At 35.9% G+C, this 18,955-nt stretch overlaps 1 protein-coding gene across 9 annotated transcripts in view; it reads right to left on the bottom strand.

Moving 5' to 3' along the window:
* The window catches only part of PPP6R1 (protein phosphatase 6 regulatory subunit 1), a 65,272-nt gene that overhangs the window by 41,278 nt on the left and 5,039 nt on the right, over positions 1-18,955 (bottom strand). For all 9 annotated transcript variants that reach the window (XM_058181150.1, XM_058181152.1, XM_058181144.1 and 6 more), the window contains exon 2: positions 3,391-3,623. In XM_058181150.1, coding sequence (XP_058037133.1) covers positions 3,391-3,617 — 227 coding nt within the window. In that variant the 5' untranslated portion in view covers positions 3,618-3,623. The remainder of the gene's footprint in view (positions 1-3,390; positions 3,624-18,955) is intronic.

Below are 18,955 nucleotides of genomic sequence, written 5' to 3'. Positions count from 1 at the left end.
AAATGAACGTTTTACCTAGATTTCTATTCCTCTTTCAGATGATACCAATAATTAAGAAAGATAAAAATTTGGAGGAATGGCAGACTGGAATTAATAAATTTATATGGGAAGGTAAAAAAGCGAGGGTTAAAATGAAAATAATTCAAGATTCCCGGGAAAGGGGAGGTTTAAAAATGCCCAATTTTAAATTATATTATGAAGCAGCTGCTCTCTCTGCAATAAGTGATTGGTTTAATCTAACGGGGAAAAGAATCCTGAATATAGGAGGTTATGACTTGCTATATGGATGGCATGCATATTTAATTTATGACAAAAAGGTTGATAAGGCTTTTAAAAATCATGTGTTAAGAACTGCTCTCTTTCGTGTTTGGAAAAAATACTCTTATAAACTAAATTATAAGGTTCCTATGTGGGCGAGTCCCAGGCATACAATAGAGAATATAAATATAGAACAGAATCAGGAAATGATTACATATAAAGATCTTTTGTATACTGAAAGAGGTAATTTGCAATTAAAATCTCTGCACATATTAAAAGAAGAAGGGAAAAATAATACTTGGTTTCAATATGGGCAACTATGTGTTAGATGGAAGGAAGATCAGAAAATTGGTATAGTGCAGAATGAGGAAAATTTGGTAAAGCAAATTAGAAATCAGTCTCAGGAGCATATAAAGAGATTGTATAATGTGTTACTTGAAATAGATTCTGAAAGGGATTTGGTAAAGGACTGTATGATAAAGTGGGCACAAAATTTTCAGGAGTCAATATTATTGGAAACTTGGAAAAAAATTTGGGCTAGAAATGTTAAATTTACGCAGGCTCAGAATTTAAGGGAAAATTTTTATAAAATGTTTTATAAATGGCATTTAGATCCTAAGAAATTATCGTGTATGTATCCAGATATGCAAGCAAAATGTTGGAGATGTAATTGTGATGATGCTACATATTTTCATATTTGGTGGACTTGTAAGAATATTAAGACTTTTTGGATAAGAATTTGGTGGATTATACAAAATGCTTTGAAAAAGAAGATAAAGTTCCTACCTCAATTTTTTTTACTGGGAATTATCATGGATTGTACAGTAATTGAGACTAAATTGATTTTAAATCTAATAACAGCGGCAAAAGTACTGATAGGACAGTATTGGAAGAAAAAAGAATTACCTACAATAGAAGAATGGATATCGAAAGTTGCCAATTTGGCTGAGATGGCAAAAATCTCAGCCTTTTTGAAAGACAATACGCAAGAAAGATACTTAAATGAATGGAAAAAATGGATTGACTATATTCAAAACAGATATCAGATGAAGAGATATCAGACTGCCTTTGAATGATTAGGATGTATTATTTCTGATTGCATTGGGGGAGGTTAGGATTTGACGAGAAATGCAGGAGTATAACTGAGTTAGGAGGGAAAATTGTTAGCATATGTTTGTTTTATTTTTAACTATACCTTGTGTTTGTTCCGGGAAGATGCGGGGGGGAGGGTTTGAAGGGAGGGGGTAAGGAGGGTAAGGGGGTTAAGGGGGAAAGGGGGGGAAAAAGCTTTTTTTTTTGGTAAAAACTTTTTCAATTAAAAAAAAGATTGAAACAATAAAGAGATGAGAGTTAATAAATAAGAGATTTTTTGAAATAATGAATACTAGTTTGTTTAATTATTATTTTTTACAAGATTAAGAATAATAACTTTAAAGCTGTTTATTGAAATGTAATGAGATTACGAATGTTGATGCTATAAAGATTGAAAAGAAAGAAATTAGTAAATGGGAATATAGGATTCTAATACAGATGGAAGAGATAAAAAGGGGGTAAAAAGGGGGAATAGATTTGATTAAAGATTTAAATTCAGGACGGAGGGTTAGACTAGAATTATTATTATTTTTTTAGAGAAACGCAAATAGTGAAATTAAAAAGGGGGGGAGGGAAATATATTGATAAAATATATAAGAGGTGGGGGGAAACTGAATTGGATCTGATTATGTATCTGGCTGATATTTTGTTCAAAAAATATAGTGTATGTGATTTGTTTTAAAAAATAAAAAAAAATCCAAAAATAATAATAATAATAATGGATGCCATACCAAGAAATCTTGGAAATCTTTAAAAATCTGAGTGTTGAAAAAATTCCACCTGTCAATTACAAAAAGCTGCCTGGATCTGCCCATATACTATGCCAATGCATTACAACATCTTAGGATCTTGGGAAAAACTTAATGCATGTGAAAGCTAACACCAACTAAAGAACTGCAACTGTGGCTTTACATTTTTGTCTATGTAATAATTACTAGATGGATAAAAATGCCAAATCCAATCTAAACATCTGGCTAACTGTGGACCCAACCATAATATATTAAACTTGTATGCCACCTGATTCTGAAAGACTCTGTCATGAAAAGCCAGAGTATATAATAAACACAGGATTCATACAAATTTTGCTGTAAAATTAAGGATCTATGTTTATTTTCTGCTGCTGTGCTATTTTAGTGCTTACTCATTCAAGGCACGGTTAGAACAACCATGGGTGGAAAGGCTGATGGAGATCTTACACAACCCAGGCAACCGTCTATCATTTCTAGAATTACCTAGTTATTCTGTATACTGAACTTCTACAAGAATTACTGAGTTGGTGATTCAGTAGGCACTCTTTCTATGGCACCTGGGATCTTTTTTCCCCCCCACTCAGACCAATTTAATTTAACTTCAAATTATGTATTCCAGATTGCTGCTACATTGCCCTCATTCTGTACATTCAAAAGTATATCTAACACCATTGGTTTAGTTGGTTAACTACTGCACATAGCATTCCCTCAATTTACACACAGAACATGGTTAAGTAGAAGGTTTTATTACTAACCTGTTATTTTCCACACTGGCTTTGTTCACAGCTGAATGAATAATCTGCCCCTGCAGCCAAGTGACCTATCTCCATATGCTAGTAGCACACGATTGCAGGTAATTCAATTAGTTCAGTAGAAATTTATTCTGTTTTTCCAGCTACCACTTCCCTGACCACTGTTGCATGTTACAGATGGACAGGGAGGAGTCTAGTGCAGTATCATTGAGATCAAAACTGCTATGGACAGGAAGATAGGAATATCCCTGTCCCCACTCATTTATGCTCCTTTTATACCTTCCTGCATGATCATGATGTGGAAATGAAAACCAGAACAGCTGGTGCTTAGAATAGCCCCATTTTTACAGACAGCTCTTACTCCATTTAAACATGCTACCTCCCCCCTCTTCGTGCCCATTAGCTAAGTTTTTGCATGGAGAGGATAAAAAATATGACTCTCCACAATAGAATTGGGAAAGATGAGTCCAACACATAAATCTCCCTGGTTCTGGACATTTTGAAGATCGCGTCTTCTTGAGGTTTGAAGATCTACTTACTTGTAGCGCACTCTTTCATCCACATCTCCAGGGGGCTCCTCAGTCACACAGGTGACTAGAGCTTCCATATGTTCTGGCTGTACCAGGAAGTCTACAAGCTTTCGGTTGACCACCTTGCATTCCTGCAATACATCTTCCTCATCCAAAAGTTCAAAAAGGGTCACATTCCCACGCTCCAAAAGTGTGTCAATATGAGAAGTTGTGTGGAGATCAAACTTCCAAAACATGGCTTCCTAAAGAAAGTGAGAAAAGAACAAAAGCCCAGCACTAAAATGAGAAGAGTAGATAGACGTGTATACACGTTATAATTATTCAATTATAATTAAGTACATTTTCATCCATGTACATTTTCATCCATGCTAAACAAGTCTTTCCACATAAAATTGTACAATAGCTATTTCAGCAACAGAGTATTTGTACAAAAGGCCAAGCGCAAAGTTTCTTCTATTTAAAATCTATATTATGGACCCAGACTAAGTGGAAGAACAAAAGGCCACAGCTGAAAATACTAAGTAATATTGGGGGATTATGAGCTTGCTATGCGGGGGTTGGGGGTTGGGGAGGAATTTAGGATTATTTAGGAAAAATTAAGATATGAAACAAATGGTTAGCATATCCAGAACTATGCAGTGATGGTGTAAAGGTACATAATAAGAATTTTAGGAATTATGAGTTTCACAAACTTAGTAGACCCTAACAAAGTAGCATCAAACCCATGTTTGGTTAAATACTAATATAATCCACACATGAAATAAAAATACCAATCTCAAATGGCAAAAGGAATCTCACCAGTTACACAAGAAGGCAGACAACCCTATCATTTGATGAAAACATTCCAGCAGACCAAAACAAGCTACTGTAGGTGGAGAAGGATCAATAGGATGTATGTAAGGAATGGCAAGCTTTTAGAGAGTTGTAATATAAAATTTTAACAAGGATGTTAGTAAAGTTAGATAGAACTGGCCTGGAAAGCTGTTATCAAAAATTTGCATACAAGTTTCCAATCAATGTGAAATTACTTTATTGAGATTAATTATTCTGGGGAGGCTACTTGTACACATTAATTATATGGTTATTTGCACCAATTATTCCATAATTGAGTTGTTCAACTTAGTTCAATACCCCAAAATGTATCTTAACATAATCCTCTTAACCTCAACAAAATAACTATCCTAAGGAGATTATTGGGAATGCATTGATTCCAGGAGCAAAAATTCCAATATGTTCTAAATCATGTGTTCTAAGTCAAGAATGCCAGTAAGGATTCTGATGTTGATGCTATTATACATCTTGGCACAAATGATCTGTCCCAAAAGGAGGTGCTTTCTGTGCAGAATGATTTCCAGAGCTTGGGGTATGAACTTAATAGCATAGGTTGTAGGCTTAACTTTTCAGAGGTTTTACCAGTACATAAGAAACAAAAAGGTAAAGGCCAGCGTGTAGTGGAGTTTAATGTGTGGCTAAAGGAGTGGTGTAAAAGGGAAGGCTTTGGTTTTATTAGTCATGATATCAGCAACTGGTCCAATGAAAAATTGTACAAAAGAGATGGATTGCATCCATCAAAGAAAGGGACTGAGTTACTTAGCAATACATTCACAGATTTTCTGGATAAACATTTAAACTGAACAGTGGGGACAGAGAATTAACTGATACAGAAAATTTCTGTCCCCAGCAATCGAAAACTAAAAGGGTTATCAGTGCATGTAACATAGATGTCTGTATGGGTAAGACTATCAGCCCTGCTATCAAGCAAAACCAAGCATTTAACAGTGAGTGCCATACCATGTGCACTAAACCAACAGGTGGCAAGAAAGTAGGGGCAGTCAACACAGGTTATGTAGACACAAGTACTACATAAAGTAGGGGCAGTAAACACAAGGTCAATCCAAATGGACTCAAATGTCTATACACCAATGCACAGAGTATGAGGAATAAACAGGGTGAATTAGAAATTCAAGTAAATGAGGGCAGATATGATATTGTTGCCATTACGGAAACTTGGTGGGATGAAACTGACAAATGGAACATACAGCTAGAGGGATATAAATTATTTAAAAGAAATAGACCAAATAAAAGAGGAGGTGGAGTTGCACTATATATAAGAAATAACTACATCTCTACAGAAATAGAGCACAACAATGATGAAAATCATCTTGAATGTATTTGGGTCAATATAAAAGGGGTGAAAAACGATATTGCCATAGGTCTATACTATAGGCCACCCAACCAAACAGAGGAAGTAGATGAACTTTTTGCTAGTCAGCTAACTAAGGTATGTAGGAAGCACATCACAGTAGTAATGGGGGATTTTAACTACCCTGACATCAACTGGGAAACAAACTCTGCACCAAGTGGAAGATCCAACAGGTTCCTAACAAACCTAGCAGACAACTTTGTTTCCCAAAAAATAGAGAAGGCGACAAGGGGATCAGCCATATTGGACTTAATTCTCACTAACAGAGATGAAATGATAGAAGGTGTTGAAGCTACAGGAACCTTGGGGCAATTGACCACAATATTGGAATTCGACATTAAGCAAATACAAGTAGTAGAACAAAGTCAAACTAGAGTCTTGGACTTTAAGAGAGCTAATTTCAATAAACTTAGAGAGAGCTTGAGAAGGATTCAATGGATGAGAATCCTCAGGGGGAAAATGACTCAAGAAGCTTGGGAAATTTTGAAAAGTGAGATTATAAAAGCGCAGTCTAACACAATACCAATGAAGAAGAAAAATAATAGATCTCAAAAGAAACCAGCACGGATGCATAAAGAACTATCTGACAAATTGAAAGACAAAAAGGACAAATATAAAAAGTAGAAAGAGGGGCAAATAACTATCAGCAAATAGCCCGAGCCTGTAAAGATGAAGTGAGGAAAGCTAAGGCTCACAATGAACAAAGGCTAGCGACAAAAGTAACAAATAACAAAAAAAGCTTCTTCCAACATGTTAAAAACAAGAAAAAAGTCAAGGAAACAATTGGCCCATTGCTGGGAGAAAGTGGCAAGAAGATGACAAGCAACAGGGAGAAAGCAGATCTACTTAACTCATTTTTTGCATCTGTCTTTACACAAAAGGAAAAAACAATCCAACCTATCAAAAACAGCACTACAAAAAACAGATTAGAAACACAAGTTAAAATAGGGAAGAAAATGGTAAGTGAACACCTGTCTACCCTAGACGAGTTCAAATCACCAGGACCGGATGGATTACACCCCAAGGTTCTGAAGGAACTGGCAGACGTGATCTCAGAACCACTGAACTATATCTTTCAAAGATCCTGGAGCACAGGGGAGCTGCCAGAGGACTGGAAAAGAGCTGATGTAGTTCCCATCTTCAAAAAAGGGAAAAAAACAGATCCAGGAAACTACAGACCTATCAGTCTGACCTCAATACCGGGGAAGATTCTGGAAAAGATAATCAAGCAACGAATCACCGAACACCTAGAAGCAAACAAAGTAATAACCAAAAGCCAACATGGGTTTGTCAAAAACAGATCATGCCAGACTAATCTTATCGCATTCTTTGACAAAATGACAAAATTAGTAGACCAGAGGAATGCTGTCGATGCAATTTACTTGGACTTCAGTAAAGCATTTGATAAAGTAGACCATAACCTACTACTAGAAAAAGTAGAAAAATGTGGGTTAGACAGCACCACCACCAGATGGATTCGTAACTGGCTGACCAACCGCACTCAACGTGTAGTCCTCAACGGAACTACATCCACATGGAGGGAAGTATGCAGTGGAGTACCCCAAGGCTCTGTTTTAGGCCCAGTACTCTTCAACATCTTCATCAATGACTTGGACGAGGGGATAGATGGGGAACTCATCAAATTTGCAGATGACACCAAGCTGGCAGGAATAGCCAACACTCCAGAAGATAGACTCAAGTTACAGAAAGATCTTGACAGACTTGAACATTGGGCGCTATCTAACAAAATGAAATTCAACAGTGAAAAAAGTAAGGTTCTACATTTAGGCCAAAAACAAAATGCACCGGTACCGTATATGTGGTACCTTGCTCAATAGTAGTACCTGTGAGAGGGATCTTGGAGTCCTAGTGGATAACCATTTAGATATGAGCCAGCAGTGCAGCAGCTGTTAAAAAGCCAACACAGTTCTGGGCTGCATAAACAGAGGGATAGAATCAAGATCACGTGAAGTGTTAGTACCACTTTATAATGCCTTGGTAAGGCCACACTTGGAATATTGCATCCAGTTTTGGTCGCCACGATGTAAAAAAGATGTTGAGACTCTAGAAAGAGTGCAGAGAAGAGCAACAAAGATGGTTAGGGGACTGGAGGCTAAAACATATGAAGAACGGTTGCAGGAACTGGGTATGTCTAGTTTAATAAAAAGAAGGACTAGGGAGACATGATAGCTGTGTTCCAATATCTCAGGGGTTGCCACAAAGAAGAGGGAGTCGGGCTGTTCTCCAAAGCACCTGAGGGTAGAACAAGAAGCAATGGGTGGAAACTGATCAAAGAAAGAAGCAACTTAGAACTAAGGAGAAATTTCCTGACAGTTAGAACAATTAATAAGTGGAACGACTTGCCTGCAGAAGTTGTGAATGCTCCAACACTGGAAATTTTTAAGAAAATGTTGGATAACCATCTGACTGAGATGGTGTAGGGTTTCCTGCCTGGGCAGGGGGTTGGACTAGAAGGCCTCCAAGGTCCCTTCCAACTCTGTTGTTATGTTATGTTATTATGTTATGTTAAATAATCAGCTCCCAATTAGAATTTAGTACACAAAATACACTGCAATTTATGTAACAATGTACTTCTTGCAGTTGAAGTAGCTTGATTCTGCTTTAAGGATACTGTTTATTTGGTATCTTTCCACAAGAGAATCTACAGCGGTTCTAATATTAAAGGTAGGTGGAGTATCTGCATGGTCCATATGTGAAGATATATAGACTGATGTAGCAATCTCACATGGGCCTTGAAATAAGCATAGTTGTTCTCACATGTTTAAAGCCACAAGCAGGGGTATATAAATCATTCAGCAGTGATTTTTGAGAGCTACTATTCCAAATCACACTAGGAAACCAGTTCATTCTTGAAGTTGCCAGGAACTGATCAATCGACTCAGAACCTAGCTATTGTTGAAAGGATTATTTGCCTCAGGACTTAGCCGTTTTTGGCATGTCACTGTATCTGTAGAATTACTGCAATCCATCATGACAGAGTAGTTAAAGAGCAGCAGATTGGGCAACTTTCCTCTCTACTTTTCAAACCATGCTTATGACAAAATCAGGTCCTAACTCACATAAACTGCAAGCTTAATCAAGAAGCTGAGAATAAATGTGGCCGAAAAGCAGTACAATTGAATTTGCCTATAAGGCATAGGTCTTCTCTCTCTCTCTCTCTCTCTCTCCCTCTCTCCTCCACCCCCCCTCCCTGTATTGGGTAAACTTTGGTGAGTGAGATAGATCACATTTATGCTTGCAAGGTTCCCTAGCTACAACTGTAATTCAAAATGGCAAAAGGTTCTCTGTACTGCTGAGGTGGGGAAGTGAGGGAAAAAAACCTAGAGAAAAACAAACAGTAACTTGGTGACGCCCCGCTTCTCTTTTCAACCCTGTTGCCACCACAACTGTAAAGGCCAGAAGTTTTCATCTGGTATCCAGGCAACCTCTATACAAGACTTGTGCAATACAGCAGAGCAGTTTTCAGAAACTACCAACATAGAAGGGCAGGAAATGAGAAAGGAGGGAGGAAAAAGTAAAGACAGGATCGGTTGAGACGGTGTGCTTTATTTTACAGCGCCTAAGCTTAGGAATTTTCACACTCACAGAAAGTTTTTCTATTTGCTTTTTTAAAAAAAATTGCTTTACCTTAAAAGAAACATACAAGTTAAGCAAATGGCTGACATACAAATTAAAAAAAAGTATCTAGACAATAATGGAAGTTTTACAGATGACAGCAAAAAGTTTTGCAAGGCAATGTATCTATCTTACATACAGGTAGTCCTTAATTTATAAGCATACATTTAACAATGGTTCAAACTTATGTAAAAGGTAAAGGTTCCCCTCGCACATACATGCTAGTTGTTCCCAACTCTAGGGGGCGGTGCTCATCTCCGTTTCAAAGCCAAAGAGCCAAAGCTGTCCGAATATGTTTCCGGCATGACTCAAAGCCAAAGGCGCACGGAACGCTGTTACCTTCCCACCAAAGGGGGTCCCTATTTTACTACTTGCATTTTTTACGTGCTTTCAAACTGCTAGGTTGGCTGAAGCTGGGACAAGTAACGGGAGCTCACCCCATTATGCAGCACTAGCGATTCGAACTGCCAACCTTTCGATCGATATGACAACCTTGGAAAAAACTATCTTCGAAGATACAACCATCGCACTATCTCCATGGTCAGATGGTCGCAATCTGGCCACTTGGCAACCAGCTTGCTTTTACTAAAGTTGTGGCATCTTGGAGTAATGGAATTGCAGTTTGTGTCCTTCCCAGTTAACTTCTGACAAGCAAAGTCAGTTGGGAAGCTGGATTTGCTTAACAACTGCATGATTTGTTTAACAACTATATGATTAGCTTAACAAACACAGTGATTTGCTTAATGAGCGCAGTGAAAATGCTTTTAAAACTGGATCTCATCATGTAGTAATTCGCTTAATGACCATTGCTTAGTGATCAAAATTCTGCTCCCAATTTGGGATCACTTAAGGCATAGCTTTTTGATTTTCTTAAACATATAGTTATTTACACTGCTATCTTCATATAGATTCAGCGGTTTACAGTCAAAACCCATAAACTATAAAGCACATTAAAACACTTTTATGAAGACCTGGTTTTGTCAACAAGAACCCAGGGTAGGTTGGAGCTCAACAAGTGGCTTCTTCAACTGCTTTTGTTGTTGTTGTTGGTGGTGGGGTGTGTCTGTGTGTGTAATTGCTTTTACTCGGTTTATATTCGGTATTTTATTTTTTGTAAGCCGCCTAAGTCACTGAAGGTGAATGGGTGGCCATATAAATTCTCTAAATAAATAAATAACCCATCCAAAAACAAAACAAGTCCTGGTTGTCACAGTTCCATCCATGTTATTTATCAAAACCTCTATGGAAAAGCTGGACTGGTTTGCAAGAGATGTGCCATCTTGATCACGAGAGGAAAGGCTTATGGAAGGGGGGGGGGATTTTTTGAAGCTGCTAGCTTGATGCCAGACTCAATTCTAGGCACCAGGCTCATGCTAGTTAAAAACCTAGGTTTTCTCCAATTTTTTATATTTCTTAGTTTAAATGGCAGAGAAAATATATACACCTACCAGGAATCCTAAGGAGCTAAACAAATGATTTTTTAAAACAGAAACACAAGAAGTTCTGAAATCAATAGCCCAAACTCTTATATCAAAGGGAACATTCCAGTCCTGAAAATGTAGTAATTCTGAAAGGTCAAATTTTATGATACTTGCTCAGAGGAACTGGAAAGAAGCTCCATTAATTTAAGGCCAAAGCTGCTTATGTGCAATCCTCACATGTAACTTAACAAATAAGAGATTTGCTCTCTTAATTCCCACTTCATCACAGGCTTACTTGAAAATGAAAGCAAATGTTTAAAAATAAATCTTTGTGCAAAAATTGATTTAATGGTTTTCAGAAATCCCTGGTGATTTGCAAAATGGTTTTGAAAAATCCCCAGTGATTTGCAAATAAAATCTCTTCTGACACCAGGGAGGAGATTAGAAGCAACTGCAGAGTTGGAAGAGCAAAAGATTAAAGTAGATTTTATGCATTCAAATCCTTAAAAGATATTTAGAACAGGAAAAGCACCACAATGGTGCAGAACCTTTTGTTATAAGGTTAACAACCCACTTCTATTCAACCTACTGGATTGCTAGAAAGCTGTGGAGTTTAACATTATTAGTTCTAATATAAATGGACTATTAAGTTGCTGTGCTTTCAAAGTTATCCCCAGCACTGCCAATACTATCACATAATTTCCTATAATTCTAATATCCTTTGAGGAAGTTGGCATCATATATTATCTAATTTTTCTGTATGTGCTAATGAAAGTGAAACAAAATAATTAAAGTAATAATAAGCAAATTGTGTTTATAGTTCCATCTTTCCAATAAGGTCAAGCAATCTGTAATCCAATTAACACTCATTGTTTAACAAGGCATGAAGGTTATTATGACTCATTTAAACTCCAGCAATCAGAAGTATAGGCTGCTGGTGGTTGGGGCTCGCTCATCTTAATCTTGGCTGTTTCAAATACACTAGCAGTGGTATGAAAACCATCAGATGGAAGATGGTATTTGATTCTTCCTACTCCATAGTGATAGCAAGGACTACCCCAAACAAAGATTAGGAATGCAAGAACAGTGAAGCAGAAAACCTTCTACTACTGAAACTACTTCACCATCCTTCCAGGTATACTGTATTTTACTGGATTGCAATCTCTTGACATAACCGTTAATTCTTATGGCCAAGCTAAATCCTAAGACTAAAATGCTAAAACAACGGAACAGCAGTAGTTAGAAAATATTCTGTAGAAGGAGAAACAGTTAGAATTATTTTAAATTCAGTCTGAACGACCATATTCTTAAATTATGTAACAGCTTTTATATAGGCCATTAGATACAGAACAGAAAAGAAAAGAATAAGTTATTGGAGGTCTTCTAGTCCAATTCCCTATTCAGGCAGGAAACACTCTACCATTTCAGACAAATGGTTGGCCAATCTCTTCTTAAAAACTTCCACTGCTTCCAGAGCAGTCACAACTTCTGGAGGCAAGTTATTCCATTGATTAATTGTTCTAACTGTCAGGAAATTTCTCCTTAGTTCTAAGGTTGTTTCTCTCCTTGATTAGTTTCCATCCATTGCTTCTTGTCCTGCCTTCAGGTGCTTTGGAGAATAGCTTGACTCCCTCTTCTTTGTGACAATCCCTGGGATATTGAAATATTAATATGTCACTCCTAGTCTTCTTTTCACTAAACTAGACATACCTGTCCAGATTCAGTCTCAGATTTTTATCCACAGCTTCATGATTCAGCTGAAGCCTGTTGAGCCCCATCCAGATACCTATGGCCACCAGGCACTGAGAAAGGACAGCTAGCATTGCTTGGATCACCGGGATGGAGATGTAAATCTGTGTATCATCAGCATATTGATAACATCTCATCCCATGGTGTCAGATGATTTTGCCCAGTAGTTTTGAGTAGAGTTGCTAAGAGTTGCTTGACAGTGAGACAAGAAATTTAATAAATAAGAAACTGGAGAATGTGTCACAGCAGATACGTGGCTCTTAGTTAACTTGGGGAGGCTGAATCTGAATAGTACTTAAATGGAAGTCCACCAGGAAATGGAATGAAATGTCAAAACATATGCTAAAGAAGACAATGACAAATCATTCTGTAATTATTGTGGGGGGGAACTATATTATCAGGTCTTCAGCTCATCTAGAAGGGATTTTTTTACTATTTTTATGAATGATAAGTTTCAAAATAAATCTCACAAAGATAACCTCAATCCATGGAGGTACTAGACAGAAGCACAAAAACAAAGCTCTGCATATACTTTACAATTAAAAGAAAATATGACAAATCCACTCTGAATTATTCTAAGCCAATTTGGGGCGTTTCAGGAATCTACAAGGGCACTAATTTAGGGAGGAATTGTTTAAATAAAGTATGAACTCATGTTTACAAATGCTAGAAATTGTCTAAGTTAGAAAATATGAAAAGCCAAAATTTAAAACAAGTTTGAATAACTATTCCTGTCCGTCTTACAGACTTATTATCTTGATGTTCTGACTGATAACAATTAAAAAGTTAGTAACCTAATCATTTGAAAATGTGTTCAGCTTTTTATTAATACAAATGAAAGAAAACAGTAGTTATCTAAAATATTTTATACCCCAGCAGTTCTTTGGTGGCTTACAAGTTACAATTCATGTTTATAACCACAAGATCATCAAATGTCAAATACCCTTTCAAAGCAAAAAGTCAAGAGTGCCAGTATAAATTTAAAACTCATTAAAACCACAGAAACTAGCTAGTCTGGTCATTAAGCAAACAGGAAATAATGTTTTATCATTACTCCTCTGATACAGCCACCAATCTCACTTCATATAAAGAGAGGCAAGACAACTTATAAAAATCTTAAGAACCAGGAAGGCTCAAATTATTATTTTGCGAGATTTTAATATAACAGCTAGAATTTATCTGAAGCAACAACATAGTATAGAAGTACTGACATCATTAAAAAGTTTCACTGCATCAGTCAGTCACAGGAATGCAGTAAATTTCTATTTCTTACTCTTCTTTTTCCTGACTTAAGAAAATTGTTATCTTGTAGCCTTCAAGGACTCTATATTTTGTTTCAGTTAGATAGTGGGTGAGAGAATCAAAGAGACTTTGCAACATTGTTTATACAGGTGTTCTGCCGGGTACTATGGGTCAGAAGAGTCTGAAAGTGGGGGCATTCTTTGAGAAGATTACAGCGACTCTGATAAGAGAGCTGCAAATAAATACTGGTGAATTAATAAATGAGACCTTTTTTCTTTCCCTCTCTCCCTTTTTATGGTATGGGGAAGCTAAAACACAGGGGTATTTCAGAAGACACTTTGTAAGAGCGGCTTTATTATTAAATTGGGAAAGGATTAAGAAAAACTATTATTTAAAAATTCCAGTCTGGGTATCAACTATTGAGGCATTCTCATACTCAATAATATTTAGAAAGGAACAAATTGTTAGTTATAATTAATTGTTGAATGAAAAGGGTGAACTAAAACCGATGCAAGAACTAGAAACACAAGGTATAAAAATGAATTGATTTTCATATTTGCAAATACACTCCAGATATGATAAAGACTCCAAAACTGAAAGTTTTTACAACAATTTAACTAATCTAGATAAAATTTTAACAGGTACGGATGATAATTTAATTAGAAAACTATATGGACACTTATTAGAGGTTAAACTAGAACAAGTTAGAGAGACTACCGTTGCTTGGGGGAAAAACTTTGGACATGGGATCGATTTAGAGACATGGCAAAAATTGTGGATGCAAAACTATAAGATGACAATGTCTACTGTGTATAAAGAGAATTTGTATAAGATGTTTTACAGGTGGCACTTACCCCCGACAAGAATAGCCAGAATGTTCAAGAACAAATCAGAAAAATGCTGGAAATGTCATCAGATACCTGGTTCTTATTACCATATGTGGTGGACATGTGCAGAAGCTAAAAGATACTGGACTGAAATCCACACATGGTTGGAAAAAATGATAAAAAAGCATATAGACTTTAAACCAAAAATTTTTTTTTATTGGGGATTATATCTGAAACTTATAATAGAGAATTGAGATACTTGATTGTGAATGTAGTAATAGCAGCTAGGATTCTATTTGCTAAGAACTGGAAAAATGAGAAATTACCATTGCAAAATGAAATTATTAAGAAAATAATGGAATGTGTAGAAATGAGTAAACTGACATTTGAAATTAGAGAACAGGAAGATAAGCAATATTACAAGATAGGGATTTTACCAATGGTTAGAAGGGAAAATATATTTAAAAAGATTGGAGTTTCTTACAAGGGAAGAATTACTGAATCATTATAAATGATTTAAGACGATGGAATAAATGGTGTAATAAGATAAAATATTGATCTAGAATAATTTATATCAAATGAGAGAATAAAATATTATAGCTAATCCAAAGATCAATTGATTAAAACATTTGGATAAATATCGGATGATAAAATGTAGGATCAGATAAATTAATGATATGTATATGTTGAAATTGCACAAAAAAATTGTAACTAACTCACCACCACATTGTATTTGGATGGAAGATGCTTTTATGTTTATTTGTTTTAAAAATAAATAAATAAATAAATAAAAAAGGATTGCAGTAAATTGAGAGGTGGGACTATTGTTCCTCAACCTTGGTATTTTCCAAATATATAGACTTCAAATCCTAGAATTCTCCAGTCAATATAGCTATTGCTGAGGATTCTGGGAATTGAAGTCAGTATATCCAATAACTATCAAGTTTGAGAAACACTGGGTTAAACTAAGGATTTTTCAATATATTTGAGAGATCAGGAAAACTAAGAAATTGGCAGAGCTGGCATGAAGAGAACTAGAACAATAAAGAATTTTAAACTGTTAGGGCACTATGTTTGCTACAGATAAGACAAATAATTAATTATGTTTTAATGTAAAAGTCTATATTTTATATTTTCTTCAGTTCAACTTTTTACTGTAAGCACTATTTATTTTTATTTATTCTTTTCAAAGAAGTTAAAAAAATTAAGTAAAATTTTTTTAACCTGATAAAAATTAAAAAAAACTGCAGTTTAAGAATTATGGAGAGCTTCTGTCATTCTTCTGCATATGCTTACAGGAAAAAAGGCAAGAGACAACTCCAGAATTTAGAATTTTAGTAACATCTCTGTTTCTGGAGAACAGCACAAATCCTTAATCTTCACTGGGTTCAATCCTTGCATCTATATGTAAGTGGTTTGCCTCCTATAATGTGTTGAACTCTCAAGATTTTGAGAGAAGATCTACATGCTACTGATATAAATTAATTTAATATTAAACTGATCAGTTTTGTGATATACCCAGCAATGCAACAAATAAATGCAAGCAAGTAAGACATTTGACCAAACACTATAATGTTGCCAATAAAAACTGTCCCAGTTTGATTAGAATTCTAATCTCAGTAGCACGTAATTATCTGATCTTCAAAATCAATTAATCAAACTGACATAGTATTCGGCTTAAAATGTACTAGTATATCATGTGCTGAGATTTAGACTCAAGCTTATATTATACCTCAGCACTAAAAAGTGTTTTATATTTTTCTGTTCTGCACAAGACAGAGTTTAAATACTATCCTACAGCCTCTAAATATCAGTCAACAAAACTAACTCAATAAAAAATGGTAAAATACACAATGCAAGTAAGAGAGCTTTTGTACAAGCTTAAGTTTTGTACAAGCTTAAGTTTTGTACGTCATTCTCTGTATGCATGCTTCATTCTGAAAAAGAAAACAAAGCAGTAGTGTCTAAGGTGTGGCATGGTAGAAAGCCAAACTAAAAGTTTAAAAGCTTTGCTGAATTTTTCAAAAGACTTCCAGCTACAGTAGCCAGATATTGCTTTTTTAAACTAAATACAGTCAGGATTTCTGAAAATCAATTAATGAATTCTATTTTTAAAACTTACTTTACAAGATATAGAAACAAATCATATCTCACAAAATTGCATGATGGGTATCGTGGTTTTAAGAAACATATATATGTGTGTGTGTGTACATAACTACACTTAAGACTAAAATAAGCAATCTGATACCTCCAGATACTTTAATATTCTTATAAACCACAACCATCCTGACCAGCAGTCCAAAAGGTGCTTTTTCAAAAGGCAACTGGGCTTTGTTTTTCCTTGAAGATGTTTTGCTTCTCATCCAAGAAGCTTCTTCAGTTCTCCAGAGGAAAAACAAAGAAAGTCCAGTTGCCTTTTGAAATAAGCACCTTTTAGAAAACCATGATCTGGATGACTGAGAATCTCTTTAAACATCCTGCAGTTCAGCAGCTGGGTTATATGTGGGCAGTTTGAAACATCTGGATGGCATCTAGTTGCCTATTCCTGCTATACACATGCTTTAAAATAGACAAAAATAGAATTATTCATATTTTAATTGATTTTTATTTTACCCAAAAACAGATTTACACACCTCGTACATATGGCTCATATGGACGCCATTAAAAATTTCAGAGTAGTTTCGCTAATATTCACCCATAACTATACAGTGATGTTCAAATAATAATCCATCCCCTTCCCTCTCTATTAGCAGGATCAGCCAGGGTCACTTGCACAGTTTCAATGGAACTTGGCCACTTAGTCACAATCTCTTAATGAGCTCTTTGTAAGTAGCAGGCCCAAAGGCCTGTCAGCATGGTCATAAAAACAGGCACCAAAGTTCAGATGAGGTAAAAGTGAAAGCAATTTGTACTGGTTTCAAATTTACAACACTCTGGAGCAGGCAGCAGTCATGCAACACAAGAGTTAAAGAACTATATGACTGGTCATACGTAAATCTCTAAACAGTTCTGTCAAAAATTAGGATGTGTGCAGAATTCTAAAGTAGAACAGGCAGAATACTGACAATTGAAAAAGAACTGAGATCACATACAAGTGGACAAATTATGGCTTTTATGACTCCCTGTCATGATCCAGACACTCTTATTAGAAGAGTGGCAAACCTGTTGCCTCTGCTTTAATTATATGGTGCTTCCAGATGCTGAAGGTCCTTCCTTGCTTTCCAGATGATTCCCTTGGGAACTGCACAGAGAAAACTTTGTTTTCTTATGTGCAGTAAAATGTATCAATGCTTGACTCTGCCCAGAGCTGACCTGCCCGTATTTCAGCAGCAGCAGCGGGATTTTCTCCATGAATTAAAAAAAATAAATAGAAGAGGGGTTTTTATCACCATGAGGTTGTCGACTAAATCTGGTGATATAAAGATAATGGTCAATATTGGCCAAAATTCTGGGGAAACAAGAGGCAGACAAATGGAAAAGACAGTATTTAGTCTTAAATAGGATTAACAAGTATCTACAGCATTCGAACAAAATCCTTCTCACTAGTAGCATCCAAATTATGAAACTATTTTCCCCTGGCTCTTATGATAGCTTATGGACATCAAGTGAAGCCCATCCATTTTTAATATTTCCTTTCCCTTGATTGACTATGGTGCTGTCTAATTAAATAGTTTGTTGTTTTATCTTTCTCTGATCTGTCATTTTTTAATGCAATGCTTTTTAATTCGGTTTATTTAGAAAGGCTTCAAGGCATTTGCTTAAAAGCAGGGATGCCTTAGATTAACTAAATGAATTTGGGCAGGATTTATTGCTAAAATTTTACAGAGCCTACTAAGACCAACATCTCAAATTGTCAGCAAGAATACTTATTTCCAGGAAACATCCTCATTCATTCATATCATCACAATTATCATTAGTATTATCTTATTTTATACTGATATAAGTATTATTTAGTTAGTTAGTTAGTCAGACAATTCAATGTGGTGAATGGACCTAATACTCCTATTTTTCCCACAACAACACGGTGATGTGGAGTTGAGCTGAGAATATGACTGACCTAAAGTCACCCAGCTTGGCTTCAAGCCCAAGGGAGCCCTAGAACTGATTGTCATCTGGTTTCTAGGCCAGCAACTTAACCACCTCATTGCTATATTTAATACCCCCTTCCTCACCTACACTATTACAAAATTGTATATTTTGGTTTCAAGATTTTTTATCTTCTCCACTCAAGACATTCCACACCCACACAAAAGTAGTGGGAACATAAAAAGAAATCATGAAGACCATTGACCACAGGATGCTAAAAGGTTATACCAAGCAATGTATACAGTACATCAATACCAGAGAGCAGTTACAAAGCGAGAGAGATATAACCTTTCAACAGGAACTCTTGCCCAGCCACAACTAACGATTTCTCAGAAAAAAGAATTGAAGAGCCAATGAGAAGACTGCTAAAATGAGTTGTGTGTGTTTGAAAGGTTGAACTGAACACCTAC

This window comes from Ahaetulla prasina, chromosome 4, assembly GCF_028640845.1.
Source record: "Ahaetulla prasina isolate Xishuangbanna chromosome 4, ASM2864084v1, whole genome shotgun sequence".
NCBI classification, from domain to species: Eukaryota; Metazoa; Chordata; class Lepidosauria; order Squamata; family Colubridae; genus Ahaetulla; species Ahaetulla prasina.
The sequence above is the reverse complement of the archived record's forward strand: the minus strand, read 5'-3'. Positions and strand labels throughout refer to the sequence as shown.